Source organism: Macadamia integrifolia, chromosome 8 (genome assembly GCF_013358625.1).
Source record: "Macadamia integrifolia cultivar HAES 741 chromosome 8, SCU_Mint_v3, whole genome shotgun sequence".
In the NCBI taxonomy this organism is placed as follows: domain Eukaryota; kingdom Viridiplantae; phylum Streptophyta; class Magnoliopsida; order Proteales; family Proteaceae; genus Macadamia; species Macadamia integrifolia.
This window is the reverse complement of record NC_056564.1, coordinates 15,946,582-15,964,484: the sequence shown is the minus strand read 5'-3', so window position 1 is coordinate 15,964,484 and position 17,903 is coordinate 15,946,582. Positions and strand designations below refer to the sequence as shown.

Genomic DNA, 17,903 nt, shown 5'->3' with positions numbered 1-17,903 from the left:
AGAGAAAGAGAGAAGAGAGAGAGACCTTTCTCTCTGTGTATGCTCTTTGTTGGTCGTACTGTCTTGAAGACTTTTTGACACATTCACAAAAAGACCAATAAATCATTGGAGCTAGGTAGGATTGAGGTAGCCCTAATTGAGGTTAAGAGGTTAAAAACTGTGTATGGCTAGGGTTTGACAACGTGTTCTCATAGGCTTGCACATGATCTCTGGACTCGATCTGATTGATCTTATTAGCAATAATGGTGTTCAATATATGAAGAACATAAACCCAAATTTATATATAATCTTAAACTGGTAAAAAGATCAAAGAGGGAAAGGTAGCACATGCATTGTGTTAAATGCAATTAATAATTTCTTTGGGAATTAGGAAACCAACAAACATTAATTGTATCAAAGCATTCATCAATCAAAAACACCTAAATGGGAAAGGCCGGCCAGACCTCACCTCAACTCACATCAATGCCAACTGCTAATTTGTTTCATAAATGACAAAAGCTAAGCTAGAGGTAGGCTTCAATTATAAGTCCAAATCCTTTCCTATTAAGTGTTAAAGGGGTGGTCGGTTGATTAATTGAGAATCTCTACATAGATTTTGATAACAAACTTCTTAATCTGCCACCTCAGTAAAGAGAAGAAGAAGAAGAAGAAGAAGAAGAAGAAGAAGAAGAAGAAGATGATAAATATATAGGAAGAATCTCACCCACAAGAGTGTCATCAATAATGTATCAGTAGAAGAACAAGTGATAATGAGAATGTTTTAAGTGGTCCTCCATCGTTGACACTAGAGAGATAGAGAGAGAGACAGAAAGAGAGAAAATCCACACCTAACTCTTGCTGGTTTATCCAAATTTGGTCTTGGGTAGACACGGGGATTTGTGTGTTTGTGAAACAATTAATGACCTTTTTCTTGTTTCACCACCACATGCATGACTCTGCTATAGGAAAGCGACTGATTCCGCGTCTACCCAATAATGAATTTGACATCTCCCCTACCCAGCTACACTACACTGACGTGAGAGAGAGAGAGAGAGAGAGAGAGAGACTAATCTATATCCCGTTAAGACTCAGTACAGACTCGGTGGCACGGTTGGAGAAGTTGAGAAACATAACGTCTCTTGTCCTTATTCCCTTATATTATGGATCTTTTGAGCCACAGATTGCCACCCTAAATATGTCTAACTTTTACGTAGAACGGCTCGATGTGTATGTCTTCAAATTAGAGAGAGAGAGAGAGAGAGAGAGAGAGAGAGAGAGAGAGAGAATATGTATTTGTATCCATGGACCCCCCCTCCACCAGCATCAGAGAGCTCAGACCCACAAATAAACACCCACCCACCAGTCCACCGCCGCCCTGAGTAGTCTGAATCGATCAGGAATTTTAACCTCAAAAGACAAGACCAAGAGCTGACACTTGCAAGCACCCAATTAAGGAAATCTTGAAAGATATGATCTCATGAAAAAGTGAAAGGAACAACTGATCACCTCTCACGAGGGGAGAGAGTGAGTGAATAAGTGCTTCAGAACATGAAGCCTACTACTACTACTACTACTACTACTATAACAACAACTACAAGAATCCACAATTCATTCCCACATTCCCAACCCGGATGTTACTATCTTGATCCCCGGGAAAAGAGGGGGGGGGGGTACTTGTAGGACCCTTTGAGTTGAGGGATACCCTTACTTTGTTTCCTTTCAAACCTCTCTAGGGTCGACGAAAAGGGCTCTGCTGGCTGGCTTTTTGGTTAATAATTCAAACAAGGTATCTTGGGCTTCTTTCCTCAACCCCTTTATGCACCAAAAATCCTCTGCGCAGGACAACAATTTCCAATGTGGGATGTGAAGTTTGAGTGTGTCATCACCCCCAACCTCCGTCACAATTACCTTACAGTCCTCCTCATCCAACTCCTTCGCCATGTTATGTACAAACCTGCACAAGGAACTCACCAATACACCCGACCTCGGCCCTTCCTGGTGCAACCCGTACATGAAATAGAACCCGAATGGCCGGAAAACATCCGGGAACACCGGAATCTTCAAGCACGGGAACGCCCGATCCATCAATCTTGAGCTCTTGGCATACATGACGCATGATAAAGGTGCTTTCCCTACCCTCAGCTTGAACACATCTCCACTGTTCCACACACTCACCATGGCCCAATTGGGTGGGAGTTGGCCTTGACCGGATGAGTTGACCCACGACTCACCTCGTGGGTAGGCAATCCAGGTGCCTAAACTCAGCTTATTTCTTAAAACTCGGTCGATGTCTCTCGGAAAGAACTCAGTGGACCCCATGAACATACGGTAGAGACGCTCTGCATCTTCTATCTTGAGCTTCGCAATCTCGACGGTTGGTGAGATTCGCATCCTTCTCATACCCACCGGGTGGACTAGTATGGCCGGAGTCCGAAACTTCACATACCCGAGTTTGTTTGTGAATAGCTTCACTGAGGCTTCATTATCCTTATCAGTGGCCATGTATGAGAAGTCCACATGGTTAGCAATGAACCATTCTTCAAGACGTTTCACTAGCTTCATACCAATGCCTTTTCTCCGGTGAAGAGGAGCAATTCGGAGCCCTAATATGTACCCGACCCGGGCTTGATCCTTACAAACTGTTACTATCTTAATGGAACCTTGGATGACACCTACCAACTCATGATTCAACTCGGCCACCAGCATTTTGTATTGAGGGCAGTGACGGATCCTACAAATAGGGTCACCCATGGTGTCTGTGAAGAGGAACACACTCTCAGCTGGTCCGATTTCACACCGCCGCTCGAAATCCTCGATGCGTTCTCTATCGATTTCGCGGTCGAAGCTTCTTATCTTAAGCTCCTCAAATGCCATTTCCATCACCAATAACCAAACAGTCACTCAAAGAACCGTAAGAAAGAGAGAGAAGAAGAGGGAGTTTTCATAGAAGTGCGCACTAAAATGATGTGGTAATGACTGCCCAAGAGAGGGAAAGAAAGGAGAGGTATTTATACGAAATGGAAGGGGGAGGAGAGGGGAGGGGAGGGGAGTGGAGTGGAGTGGAGTGGAGTGGAGTGGGGAAGAGGGTTTACGAGAATGTTCATCAACTCTGGGGCCAGAGTTGGGACAATAAAATGATGAGATCTTATTAAAAAGTGGATGACAAAAGGGAATTAATAATAGAATGTGTTTTTGTCTCTACCCCTCTCTCTATCACCCATTCACCCCCAGCCCCCAGGCCACTGCCCCATGGGCATGCTTTGCTTAGGTAGCCTATCCGTGTTAGGATCACCTCAGCCTCACGCCATGCCGCATCCTCATCTGCTACGTAGCTGCCCAAACTGAGCTTAATTACATTATACCGTACTTGTGTTCTTATCCACCTAAATATCCCCTACCCATTACAGTAATCATATAAATCTTATCTTAACGGCATATTATTATTATTATTATTATTATTTTTTTTTTTTTTTTTTTTTTTTTTTTAACTTGGAGATTATTTAAAAAAAAAAAAAGAAAAATTTGGTTAAACTTGGAGATTAAATTAGTGAGATGGGTTTTGTCGTATGGGCTTTTCATTTGTTTAGTAGTGAGAGATGAATCTCTCTCTCTCTCTCTCTCTCTCTCTCTTCATGTCATGTTTGATCCTCTTCACTTGCAATCATTTATGATTCATGGAGTTACATGTGTGTGGTCCTCCTTCCTTACTCTCCTCTCTCTCGCCCAAAGAAGCTTAGATTCGAAAGAGAAAGTGAAACCCACTAAGCCCAATCTTCACTTTCAGCCAATTTGATTAAAAAAAAAACAGTTCCCTTGCAAACAAATCCCTTGGACTATTCCTCTGTGGCACCATTATTTTTGTGGTCGGGGTCAGACCAGAGAAGGCATTTGATGAGTATATATTTTACTTCTAAATGCCATGGTATTACTTATTGGCTGCTTTCTCATAATACTGGTTCATTCAATGTTTGCATATACCAATATCCCCTTAAGATGATTATCAAAAAAAGGAAAAATGTTTTTCTTCTTCTACAAGTCACATAGAAAAGATGTGCAAGGTTTTATCAAAAAAAAAAAAAGGGAATTGACATCTGGGTTCGGATTCATTTCATTTGGGATCAGCCAGAATCGATCAGGAATCGGTAGAAATTGGGCAAAACTCTGCCTAAACATTAGAACCCAGTATGGATCATATCCATTTGTTTTCAATAATCTTTCAAAAGCCATTTTTTTTTTTTCTTGGTAAAGTTTGTTGGGCTGAGACTTACATGTGAGCAGAATATGTACCTACGGTGTCCCTATGATTTGGGACCATATAGAAGACTTTCCTGAGAAGTCCATCCAGGAAACCATTCATATCCTCATGATTGGGATCCACTATTACATTAAACTGGTCCAGGTATAGATTGACTCATAACAATGGATCCAAGATTATTAGTCCATTGCCCATCACTCTCAATATATTATCCCTTTCTCCTATATGTTTTTTCCTCTTAGCCGCCTTTCTGGTTTCAACTATCTCAGCTAGCTAACTCAGCAGAGTAGGGAAGAAGAGGGAAGGAGGAAGGTTCCAAGAACTCCACCTTCCACCACATCCTCAGGCATCAGAAAATGGAAGGTCATTTAGGAAGGGAACATATTTTACACATGTGGACCCCGGAGTTCATCATGCAACCTCCACAAGTGCTCTAGCAAGTGAAACACCTGTCCCTTTCCTGTTCTTTCTTGCAATTCATTATGATGTCCAAGAATGAGGATCCTCTTTTTTTTTTTTGGATGAACCTTTGGAGCATTCATATGGACTACATAGTATAAAGATAGGTTACCCACATAAGCTAACTGGGTCCCACATATATAAACATAACCATGAGCTTTGGCTTATATGGAGGCTTTGGATTGGAGCTGGTAGGTTTGGTTTCAAATCCAATCTTTCCATTTGGAAAGTTCATCAGTTATTTCCCACCATTGCCAATATCAGTACTTAGGCCATCATATATATAGGCGTGCAAAACCCTCAGTTCTTAGTTGAGGTTCCAAAAGAAAGCTCTAAGTGGGTCTTCTCTTTAATGATTTCGATCTATTTTAGATAGATCCATTGGAACTCTACCAATTTTTATCATTGTATCTTAAGAAAAATATAAATCATAAAAATAGATACGAAATGCTTGTCTACATAACACGTAGCTTTGCAAAGAAGATGCCAAGCCACCTACCATTCCATGGCCCCCCCCCCCCCCCCCCCCCCAAACACTTTTCCTCTACCCAACCCTCCATCTAAAAGATCTCTTCGACGTAGATTGTTCTAACTGTCTATAATGGATTTTTCCTATTGTTTAGGATGATTAGAGAATAATCTTTAAACCCAACAATCTCTTGAAAAAAGAGAAAAAGTTTTTTCAATCATAAGAGAGAAATCATCTCCAAATACTAGAGAGAGAGAGAGAGAGAGAGTGCAAGTTCCAACTTATAAAACATCCAATTCGATGCATGTATTGTGGATATACGGATTGTTTAAAAGACATTTTGGAAGGCTCAGTTTTTCCATAATGCCACATAAAAATTGCCATGTTAGTGAGAGTAGGCACTGATTGATTGGATGCAGGTGGGGTTTAAAAGATAAAAAGGTATCACCTTCATAGCTAGACAACTCCGCAATAAACGTAATGGGCAAGAAGTTAAAATGAAGACGCAACCTTGTTATATTGAATGGAAAGTGGTCCAGCTTTTGGAAGAATGAGATATGTGTGTTGTGTGTGTGTGGAGTGGGAGAGGGGGGAGGAATGGCTGTAGACTTTCTGTTGGGAAACTTATAATTTTCCCTACTTGTACCTAGGATGGCATACAGACTATACAAAGTAAAGTATATAAGGTACATTTTTAGGTACTTTAATTGGCCTGGACAACACACGTCTTCCTACAAGTTATATCTTGTAGGGTTAGGCAAAAGCAATTTCATTAAGGTACCCAAAAAATAAGGGTAGGCACCATCCATACCATATACCATGTTCCTCTCCTTCAAACAACCATTTGGGCTTCCATGCATTAACATGATCATCTGCATCTTTGTATTCCTTAAGGTAATATACAGTACTCTACCTACCCTTTAACCAAATTTGAAGGTCATAGGTGGGTATAGGAGTTGAGGTGTGTTTACACTTTATAGAGTGGTGGGAGTGGGACTTCTCATTGGAACCAATTTATTATTTTGTATAGCATATTACGTGGGATACTTCTCCTTTTATATATATATATATATATATATATTTTAATGTCAATGGAGATTAAAGAACCCAGAAAAAGTTTGATAAAGACACCATATAGTACAACAATGACAGTACAAGCATGGAGTGAAGAAATTATATATAGACCACCACTGTATGGACTAGAATAATACATGAAGCTGAACTCTCTAATGAATGCACTGCACTGCACTGCACTGCACTAGTGGAATAAGATATTCCTTACACAAAGACAATAAGGAGTGGCCCATGCTTGTTATTAGATGGGACATATATAGCGGCCTCCATGGCCCAACAACTTCAAGAGAAGATTTTTCACACAGATCACAATAATACAGTACCTGCAGCTTGTTAATGGGGAATTGAAGGATCCTCTCTTCATGCTCTTACTTTTCTCATTCTACCTTTGAAAGCCCACAAAGTGGGATATATAGGGGAGAGCCAGTTGCAACCCCAGAATGAGAATTTTGAGATAACTATTAAGCTATTGTCAGATTCCAGCACTGGAATCAGGACAGACGTACATGAATAATTTACCCTTCAACTACATAAATCCAGACTATATTTCCACAATATCTTCGGGTTTCTTTTCCTTCCGAGTAAAGTGGTAGATGGGCCACAAAAGGACAAGGATATCACAAGCAGAATCTCATTCAACTCCACAGTGACCAAAAATCTATGAAGAGAAATTTGTTGCTTACTGTCAACAAAGAAATGATCCCACAATCCATCTTTACAAAGGCACAGTAGATGAAGCGATGGCTAACCAACTCACTAAAAGAAAAGGGAACTGTTTTTAGGGTTTAGGTTGATTATGTGTGATTCTTGTCAATTTTGATAATTCATAATTTTTTTAATACATTCAGTCAAAAAGCTTCTTTTTTTTTTTTTTTCCTAATTTTAATTTTAATAGTGTATGGGGGTTTTTTTCTGGATTTTAATAGATTCTTTAATATTTTTTATTTACAAATTTATTGTAATAAATATTGCATTTTATTATAAGAATATTTAAGTTTAATATTTTCTACAATTATTTATGGGAAGGTGTTACCTGCCTAAGAGCTCCCCTTGGGCCTAGACACATGCGCATGCGTCTCCAAGAGGGCAGGGTGATCATTTCACATCCCCTGTGTCTATGACGCAGGGAGAACTCTCGGACAAATAACTGTCCCATTATTTATATGTGCACTTTTGGCCATAGTGCACTTTTGGCCTGTGTCTACAATTTAGATGCGCCTGCTGGGTTGGTGGCTTGGGTGGAATGTCCACCCCTCCCCTGCCCTTTGTGTACTTTTTTTACATTTTTTTTTTAGCCCTTCTGAACAATATCTACAAGGCTGTTGCTAGGGTTTAGAAATTCTGAGATAACAAAAAAATAAAAAATTAAAGTTGCAATGCACTAGTTGAAAACAAGAAGTTTCATATAATTCCTACAAATAATGATGGTCCAAATGAAGGTTCAAAGGAATTTTGAAAGAATCAAACTAGGGGTGCAATTGGGCCGGGTTGGGCCGAGCTTCTTAAAACCCTAGCCCAACCCTGAGTTGCCTTAACTAGGCCCAAACCCGCCCTGACCCTGACTTAGGGCAGCAAAACTTCAACCCAGGCCCAACCCTTCAGGGTTCAACCCAACCCTTACCCGCCCTGATTGCCCTAATTTTTCAGGGCTGGGCTAGGATGACCCTAATTGACCCTGACCCTAACCCTGGTTGACCCAAGTTTGCGATCAAGGGTCATGTATACCCTGATCCTGACCCTGCAAAAAAAAAAAAAAAAAAAATCATAAATTACTTGTCATGATGAGAACATCCTAAATCAAACATTCAAACAATACAAATAACTCCAACTATTATGGCAAACAAAGAGGAGATCATCCTAAGAAAGCAAATAATCCAAAAAATTTCAATTATTTATCATAATAAACAAAGAGATCATCTTAATAAGACAAACAATCCAAAGATCTCGAAACCCTTGTCATGTTAAACAAAGAGGAGAACATCTTAAGAAAACAAAAAATCTAAAGTCAACATCAGGGGGAAAACCTAGGGCCGTGTCAGGCCAAAATCAAGACTAAAAGTCAGGGTAAAAAAATCAGGGCCGGGTTCAGGGCGGGCTCGGCAGGCCAAAGACATCAACCCTTAGCTGCCCTGACCCTGACTCAGGGTTAGAAATTTCAGGGTCGGATTGGCCCTCAGGGCCAAAAATTTTGGGTTGGTACTTGTTCTGGATCAGGTCAGACCAAGGGCAGGTTTGGGCCATCATGGCTAAACTTGCACCCCTAAATCAAACCATAACCCAATCCATGTTCCATGTTTAGAATATATATCTTTTGTAGATACACATACCTTACTTGTGTTATTTCCTTCCATTCTTGTGTATTCTTGACCTATGAATATAAGTCCCCTCTTATACATACACACAGATATCCTAAATCCATTTGGCTCAAACGAAGAAAACCATTTGGATAAAGCTTTATGATCGAAACAAAGACACAAATGAATAATGTAGAGAAGGCACACTTCTAAACCACTAAAGAAAGGCTACTTGGGCCCATGGGCCTACATAAACTAGATTGGAACATTTCACATGTGTTTGGGCTTACCAGTTGCATAAAAGAATGGGCCTAAATAACTGAAACCCTAATTCCAATTCCAATTCCAATTAATTAATTTATTGAAAATTAAAATAGATAGTAGAGTCGCCCTTATGCGTTACATCAGGCTGTGGATACTATGACCACAAAAATGGCATCTAACTAACCACAGAGCATGGTGGTGGAATGATGAGTCCGGATCAAGTCCTCATAAGAAAACTATTCTCATACAGTACTTAATCTACATATGGAATTCAGTAGTTCTCTCCCCTCTTACAACAGGCTTTCACAGTGAGTGGATTCCATGTGTAGATCAAGCACCGTACGAGGCGATCGAGGACCTAATCTAAGCTCTAAATGATTGCCCCACCACCATGAAAGGTGTAAATGTCTACTCTACTGATGCTTCAAGGTGAGCTCCCATTGACCCCCACACTGGTGTAGGTGCCACATTCTCAAACAAAGAAGTCTCTTCCCTTGATTAACTACTAATTTTCATATGATTTCGGAGATATGAAGAGGATGTTCTCAAGAGTATTTGGGACTCTTAAAGCCTTTTGGGGTCAAAAATTAAAGGAACTTGAAGACTACTCCAATCTTTTCCCTCCCTTAACTGAACCCAGATGTAACCCAGCCCGAGGTGGGGTTGGGATATCTCAACCCAAGTCCAATTTGACCCAAGATGAGGTTGGTATATCTCAACCCAAGTCCAACCCATTTCTACTGGATTGCCCCAATTGACCCTGGCAGCCCCTATGCATGATGTAATATATTACGCAAAATGAGATATTGAATATGCATCATATATTTAAAGGTAAAAGCTTAACCACCAAAAAAAAAAAAGTAAAATGTTGCGAGGAGTGAGAACAAGTTCGCAAGATATGTATCAAACTTTACCTTCAACCTCAGTGATCCTGAAGGACTTTATCTTTTGTCCCTATTGAGAAAGATGAGAAGAGAACTTTATCAGCTTGCTTGTCTTTCGCCCAAACACAGGTGGTTGCGAAAAGATCACACTGCCCCACACACAATGCCCTCATGCAACCTACCATTGGTCTACATGTGCATTGATACAGTGGTCACACAAGCAAACAAATTCTCTTACATAAATCAATGCCTTGGCCGAGATATCTTGACCCTGAAAGCGGGTCATGATTGAATTTTTTAGGCCCTGAATCTAAAACGACTCAAGTTTAAACCTAACTAATTAAGGAGACTCAGGGTTAGGCTTGGGTTCATAAGTTAATCCCAACCCGACCTTGTTACAACTTTACATAAATTTTGTTTTATTCATTTATTTTTTATTTCATGTCACAAATTCATAGAGGCATTTCAAGCAGATGCCCATGTGTGGGTCTTCTAGAGGCGGTTATTAGTGGAATGCATATAAAGCTTAAACAAATGCCACTATACCTATAATTAGTTTCCCTTCACCTATAAATTCTAAGATACATATATGTTACTTATAGAAATGAAACATTTTTTGAAATGAAACATTTTTCTTTATGTATATATATATATATATATATATTGGGCTAACGACGGGTATCCATGCTTTTGCCCTGACTAGTCACATTGACCCATATTGACCCCACAATCTTATGGACGGGATCATACCGGGGTTGAATGAGAACCATTCAACTTTCACTGAAAACAGTGAAGAGCACTAAACACCTCCATGTGAGTGGCCCACGGTTTGCCTAGTGGGAAAATCCTTAACCACGAGGCTTCAGCTATGTTCGAGAGAATATCGAAAGAATAATTTGAAAAACATACTAAAACCCTATAAAGGTTTGTAAACTCTAAAATATAAACCCATAGTTAGCAAAAAGGGGAATGGAAAAAGAACAAAAGCGGACGATACGAGCTTTAAACAATGAAAATTTTCGAATGATACGGTCAAAAAAACAGAGAATGGTAAAAAATGGAAAACGGACTATACGAGTTTTAAATGCATCAATTTCAAACAAATGAAACTAAAAAAACAGTAGTATAATCATATAAATTAAGGAATTATTACATGAATATCTGCATCTAATGTTCAAAACAACTACAATATCCAACATTAATGCATATACATCCCATGTCTCATTATAAGTTCTAAGACATATCATTGAATATCATCTAACACCAATTCTAAATTCATACACCCCACATCTCCAAAGTCTTATTGAGCAATGTGACTAGGCTATGATGTTGTTCATTGTTATCAACATAGTCAATACACTCTCAAAGTGATATATGTTCAATCGGAGTTGAAAGTCGTCACTTTAAAATAATTTTTACCAAATACATCAATTTATAGCTCAATTTCAGGGTCCGTTCATTGAATTTGAGTTGAAGGTGATAATGATAAATATAGTCCATTGAGTTAGCTTCAAGTTGGTGAAAGAATCAAGTCGATTGGAGTTTGGGAGAGAAAGATATGGTCAATTAAGTAGACATTATGTTAAAAAAATTAAGTCTTAAAAAACGCTATAAAAACGGGAACGTGTTTTAAACGAGTTTAGAACAGGAGTGCTTGAAGTTTACTATTTTTTTCCATATCTTTGAGAAGCATACGATAAAACGTGTTTTAAATGGTAAAAAATATAAACGCGTTTAAGATGCTAACAGTGGATAAACCTTCTTGAAAGGTGGAGGAAAACTTTCCCCTTCTTTTCATCTATATTTTTAGATATTTTTAGTGACCATCCTGTTTATTCTACCAATTAAAAAAAAAAAAAAAAAAAAGTGGCATTCTGCCAGCAAAAAGGTTAATGATAAGGAACTGAATTGAGAGTGGATCATCTACTCGTACGAGCAGTTTAAATCATTTGCTCGTACGGTAAATAAGTGCCATGTGTCTAGGGGTGTCAACCGGTCGGGCCGGTTCGGTTTCGGTCGGGCTTAATCGGGCTTGAAGACCTTCAAAGGCTACACCGTGTCCGCCCATTTAACTAATCGGGCTTAGTTATTGAGGGCATGGTACACTTTATATTCGGTCGGTCGGTCTCGGTCTATAATCGGGCTACCTTAATCGGGCTTTAATCGGGCCTTAACCGGGTTACGGACATGTTTAATGTTAAACGGGCTTTAACCGGTTTTTAAACGGGCCCTCTTTGAAATGTATTATTATATTCCGGCCCACTCATGCAAGCCCAAAAAAATAACAATAATCAATAAATGATACCAAATATAACCATTATTTAAAATGTGAACATGTCTTTACTTTTTAGTTTTTATTCTTTAATTTGGGGGGTAAAATAGGTATTTTACAATCATTAAAGGGTCGGGCCAAGTCGGTGCACAATAGGCCGGTCTCGGTCGGACGTTATTCGGTCGGTCTCGGTCGGGCGCCCGACGGTCCAAATAGCAAAACCGAGACCGACCATTTATAAACGGGCCGGGCTCAAGCCCGACACGTTTAATAAATGGTCCGGGCCGGGCCGGTCTATAAACGGTCGGTCCCGGTCGGTCTAGTCGGGTTGGGCCACTAATTGACACCCCTACATGTGTCCAACCTCCTTACGGAGGTAACCTTCTGTTATTTTTGTAATTCAAATTTTAAATCTTTTTTATTTTCCCTATTTTTGAGGAATTTGAAATTATTTAATTTTATTAACCTTTTTTATCTCCTCTATTTTTGGGGAGTTCTAATCGTGAATACTCACCTCTCTCTGTCTCTCTCTCTCTCTCTCTCTCATTAAATTCTCGACCATCACTTTGTTGATCATGTGTGAGTACATGTATGGCTGAAAACCATTACAAGCATGGGTATAGTAATCGAACTCATCAATCCATCTGGTTCTAATTTAGATAAGGATCATTTTTATTTTTTTTTATGTAGAAGATTTTGATCAGCTGGATCGGATTGAAGTGCTCAATGTTAAGAGTAGGGGACTTTGAGTAAATATAGGCTGAGTATAGGAGAGTGATAGTAAATTCCCCTTATAAATCCCTTCTAATATTTTCTTCCTTCTTGATTTTATTGGATTTGTTCTGCAACTTCAATTTTAAGTTTCTAGATTGAGTGGTCTAATTCCTCTTCAAGAAGATTTTGCATACCTTTAGCTAATTCTTTTGTCAAATTTCTTATGTTTCATTGTAGATGATGTTCACCCACAGAGACGGTGATCAACACTCAAACACACACATGATCCGCTACTCCATTTGAAATTTCTGGTTACTAATAGGATTGAAATTGAAGAAAACGAAGAAAAATGATACTTCAGAAATAGGTTTGAAATTGGAGAAAAACGAAGAGAGAGAGAGAGAGAAACGTGGAGGATACTACTCCATTTGAAATTTCTGGACATAAAATTGAAAATCGGTAATAGTTTATCTTAAGAGATTGTTTTTATTAACGTTCAATTCCAATTAAAGTGGGACAAATGAGAAGAGATGGGTTGATGAATCCGATTACTATAACATTACTTGTAATGATTTTTAGTCACACATGATTAACAAAGTGATGATTGGGATATATATATATATATAGAGAGAGAGAGAGACGTGAAAGATATCCACGATTTGAAACTCCCCACAAATAGAGGAGATAAAAAAGGTTAATAAAATCTGAATAATTTCAAATTCCTACAAAATAGAAAAAATAAATAAAATTTGAATAAAAAAATTAACGAAAAGTTACCTCCGTAAGAAGGTTGAACACATGACACCTATTTACCGTACGAGCAGATGATCCACTCTCAACTGAATCGGCCTAATCTGATTGAAATAACAAGCAAATATTTTTCCCGAAACTAAGAATTTTTTTTTTATTCATAAAACCTAAGTTTTGTTATAAGAGTAATTTTTCTTGATTTTCTGCCATTATACTGACTAAAAAAGAGAAACAATGAAAAAATGAAGATCAAACATGAATAATGACTGATTCAAAAATAGGGTTGCAGGAATCGAATCAGGCGATTCACCTAATCCCATTCCAATGGCTAAGAACATGCATGGCTCACAGCAAGATGCAACTCTTACTGAACAACCAGGGTTGCAGGAATCGGGATCAGGCGATTCACCTGTCCGATTCCAATTACTAAAATCATAGAGAGAGAGAGAGAGAGAGAGAGAGAGAGAGAGAGAGAATACAAATAAATTACAGAGAACCAACTGCAAACATAAGATGGAAGAATAAATTTGCAGACAACAAAATCCTTTTTAACCTAGAACTGTTCTGTTATTGTCAAACATGCATGTGGTGTGACCTAATTCATATTGTTTCCTCCATCATAAACATACAAATCTCTCAATCAACAAATATGAAATCCTTCTTATTTCTTTTCCTTTTTTGCTCCTTTTGCTCTTTTTTATGTTTTTTTTTTCCCCTTTCCCCCTCTGTGTAGGCTTTGCAGTTTGTAAATTTTAACCTAAATCCCCTCCTTACCAAAAATTAATCCGGCCTGCAACTCTCATATAAAACCAGAAAGAACTAAAGAATTTCCCTGAGTCATAATTCAATACCATAAGTACACTGGAAGAACATGTATACAATCAGGGAAGGAACTAATGAAAATAGAACAATCCATTTCAATAAAACTTATAAGTAAAAGTTTAAGATTCAGAGAGAAAGAGAGGAGCATTTCAATTCCTTCTTACCATGACTAATGAGACCAGATGTTCCAGGTTGGCCAGGAGAAGACCCAAAATTTACATGCGATGACAGATAAATAATGCCTGGGGATCTATGGTAACAAATAAAAGCAACAAGGAATCGAAGCCAAACAGGAGTGAGATCAATCAATCTATATAGAGAATCACAAATTAAGCCAAACAAGTTCTTCATTTAATGAGGGTTGCAGTAGTCTTTCTTCACCCATCACTTCCATCTTCAAAACTCCAAGCCATAGATCTTGTCAGAGGCCTGGTATCGGGTTCAGAGTTGCACTCCAATTCAATATATATGGTAGAGAGAGACAGAGGTAGGTGTTGCATGCAAGCCTTAATGCTTTAATTTCATGTTCTTAAACGCCAAGGGAAACCAGAGTTGAGAAGAAATCAGAGATTAGAGATCGTGCCAGAAAGAGTCTCCATCATCCCAAGGATAAGAAGAATCTGTAGGGTATTCATCGTCGTTCGTATACGGCCACAGAATCGGTGAAGTGGGTCCGAAGGCCACCGGCGGCATAGGAGGTAGGACAGGTAGTTGTTCGGGGCCAAACCCTTGTTGGCAAGATAGAGACAAACCAGAGTCAACAGAGCCGGCAAGAGAGTCGATCTCCTCGTACAAAAAATTCTGATAATTAGGGTTTACTATAGCCGTGCTGGTGGTGGGGGTGGTGATGGTGGTGGGTCCACTACATCCAGCACCAGCAGCACCCACTGCCAAATCGCATGGACGGTACTGATGTTGATCTTGGTGGTGGTGTTGTTGCACTTGCACCAGTTGAGGAGGAGGAGGGCACGGTGGAGCCACCGTACAAATGTCTGGATAAACGCCGTAAGGAGTGTAAGCCGTGGAAGAAGAGAGGGTAGTGAAGGTAAAGCCAGAGGGGCGAGGAAGCAAAGGGCGTAGCGTAGTGGAAGGCGACGAGGAAGAAGAAGAAGAAGAAGAACCATGAGGGGTGGAGGAAGAAGGGGAAGGTTGGAGGTTGAGCTGAGCTCTGGAACCATACAAGACGATGGCTGCACGGTCATAGGCACGAGCAGCATCCTCGGCGGTGGCGAAAGTTCCTAACCACTTGCGCGTTCGTTTACGAGGCTCCCGGATCTCAGCCACCCATTTGCCCCAGCTTCGCTGCCTTACACCTCTGTATCTAAATTTATTGTTATCTGGACCCCCTTTCCCTTTGCACTTCCTGCTGCTGCTACCTCTGTTGCTGTTAGTCTCTGCCGCTGCTGCAGCTGCTCCTGTGTTACTACTGTGTAAAGGAGCTAAGGGTCGGTCTCCTTCGATTGGGTGTTTATCTTCTGCACCGTCCATAGCACCCTTTACTTTAAAATCTTAAAAAACGAAACTATGGAAAAAAAAACCTTCGTGACCTCGTTCTCTGCGACGGATTAATCGATGTTGTGAACTGTGAAGGCTTCGTGTAAGTCTGCAACTTGGAGACTTGCTTTTCTGCCCTGTGGTTGTCAAGGGCGGTGGTCTCTCTCTCTCTCTCAATACAATAAAATAGTAGTGCACCACGGGAGAGAGAAAGAGAGAGAGAGAAAGAGAACGAATAATGGATAGCCCTAATAGGTTTGGTTGGTGTGCTGTAGTGAAGCTGGGCAAAGTTTTTTTTCGGTAAGAAGCTGGGCATAGTTACAGAATCCAAAGGGTCTTATTTGCATATTTTTAACTACGTTGTGCTTTGACGTGTCGTCGACGTGGCAGATGTTTTTTGTCCATTTCACTGCTTTGTGCTTCTCTCTCTCTCTCTCTTCTCTACATATATGTGGTTGGTCACTCGTCCTAAGGAGGTAAGAGATTGCTTCAGTAGAAAGTAAAGTCGTTGATTACTTTGTTCTGCTAAATTGGAATGAGCGACATACACTCATGGCGAGCAAACCCTAGAAAGACACCTTCGCAGAATTAGGGTTGTGAATTGGTGGTAGCTTGGGTGACACATGTACTGTAGCTAAACTAAGATCAAGGCCCAAGATTATATGTCTCTAATAGGATAAGTCATAATTAAGATCATATTCCTTTAATTTAGGGTTAAGAGGTCATTGGGAATAAGCAAATTTGAAGGTTCAAGCCTGCGAACGGTTTGGAATCTGAGAAGTTCTCTTTGGAACTCAAAATTATCCTCATTCAAAGGCTCATCAGTTAAATATTCAATGTCGTCAAAGAATCACCTACAACTGAAGATCAGAGGTAATAAATAATGAGTTATATTTAGTTTGTGGAAGTTAAACCTGAGAAGAGACATCTTTTATAAACCCTATAAAAATAAACCATGCGATCCACGGAGATTGGATGAATAAATAACAAGTGGTAGAGAATGAAGATATGTTATAGAAAATGTTTTTTTTTTTTTTTTTAGTTTATTTAATAATTAGTAAAATATAAATTATGGGGCAAAAGAGCGCTATCATGCTAGTGCAGGTCAGTGTATAAGTCAATTGAAGGGTGCATGAGAGTATCATTAATTAGTATGAGGCAAACATAGTCTTTATGCACAAAATTATATCTATATTATAATAAATATATTTATTTATTTATTATTTTTGTCAGGTAAGATTTTTTCGAAGTTTCTTTAACTATGAATACATTATAAGTTATTGTGTGCAATATTGTAAGAAGTAATAACTAGTTTCAGTCAAATAAAATATATATAATGACAATTTAAATGCACATGGACACACATTGGATGCAAAATGCTAGAGGGTGTTTAATGAATTTGATTGTCAAATTTACCATGTAATTAATTCATAACAGGACGTGTAGGAAAGGTTCCTACCATGCTGTGTAGGAATTTTTTTGCCATTTTCATTTCTTAAGTTTAATTTAATTTATAGCAAAGAGAGCCAAATATTTTTAAGAGAAAAGTCATGATGGTCACGTGAGAAAAAATAAAATTTTAGTGTGGAAGGACTTCGTGTGCAATTTCATGCAAAATAAAAGGTAAACAACAATTCCAATAAATGCAACGTGAGGGATTTGAAATTGCAATATACCCATTTCTCCAGCATATGATAGAAGAAAGGTTACTCTTGCAAAACGAAGGCAAATAGAAGATTCTAATGTATTAGCATTGATTTTGATAAAGAAAATTAAGATCACTTTGACAAATCATCTTAATGAAGAAACCCAACTCATAAAGATAAACAATAGAGAAGAATCCACTACTAATGCTATTCCCCACCATGCTTTGCTCAAGCCTTTGGAAAGGCATGAAAAGCATGGCCCTTGTAAAAGGGAAGTAGTACACTATAAAAAAAAATTATATATATGTAATTATATATATATATATATATGCCTTCTGAAAGATCTAAACGAAACATAAATATTGAAGAGGCAATAGTAAGAAGATCATCTCCGTGATAGATATTGTTGACTGTTGACTATTGACTATTGACTTTCAAACATTCTCACATTCATCTTGGCGAATAAGGTTTGACTAACTTATTGAAAAGAATGAAATAAGTTAGTAAGTAATATAATAAGGAATATT

The 17,903-nt window shown here is 38.8% G+C and overlaps 2 protein-coding genes across 2 annotated transcripts; both read right to left on the bottom strand.

Moving 5' to 3' along the window:
• Window positions 1–1,431: 1,431 nt before the first annotated feature.
• On the bottom strand, window positions 1,432–2,943 carry LOC122087676 (probable N-acetyltransferase HLS1-like). Its single transcript, XM_042656879.1, has one exon. The coding sequence runs from the start codon at window positions 2,857–2,859 to the stop codon at window positions 1,699–1,701; it is 1,161 nt and encodes a 386-aa protein (XP_042512813.1). The 5' UTR covers window positions 2,860–2,943; the 3' UTR covers window positions 1,432–1,698.
• An 11,365-nt stretch (window positions 2,944–14,308) lies between these two features.
• Window positions 14,309–15,951, bottom strand: LOC122087515 (ethylene-responsive transcription factor ABI4-like). Its single transcript, XM_042656671.1, has one exon. The coding sequence runs from the start codon at window positions 15,722–15,724 to the stop codon at window positions 14,807–14,809; it is 918 nt and encodes a 305-aa protein (XP_042512605.1). The 5' UTR covers window positions 15,725–15,951; the 3' UTR covers window positions 14,309–14,806.
• Window positions 15,952–17,903: the final 1,952 nt, after the last annotated feature.

What these genes read in the sequence shown, in the direction of transcription:
- LOC122087676 (XM_042656879.1), bottom strand. Translation starts at nt 2,859, where the DNA reads ATGGAAATGGCATTTGAGGAGCTTAAGATAAGAAGCTTCGACCGCGAA.
- LOC122087515 (XM_042656671.1), bottom strand. Translation starts at nt 15,724, where the DNA reads ATGGACGGTGCAGAAGATAAACACCCAATCGAAGGAGACCGACCCTTA.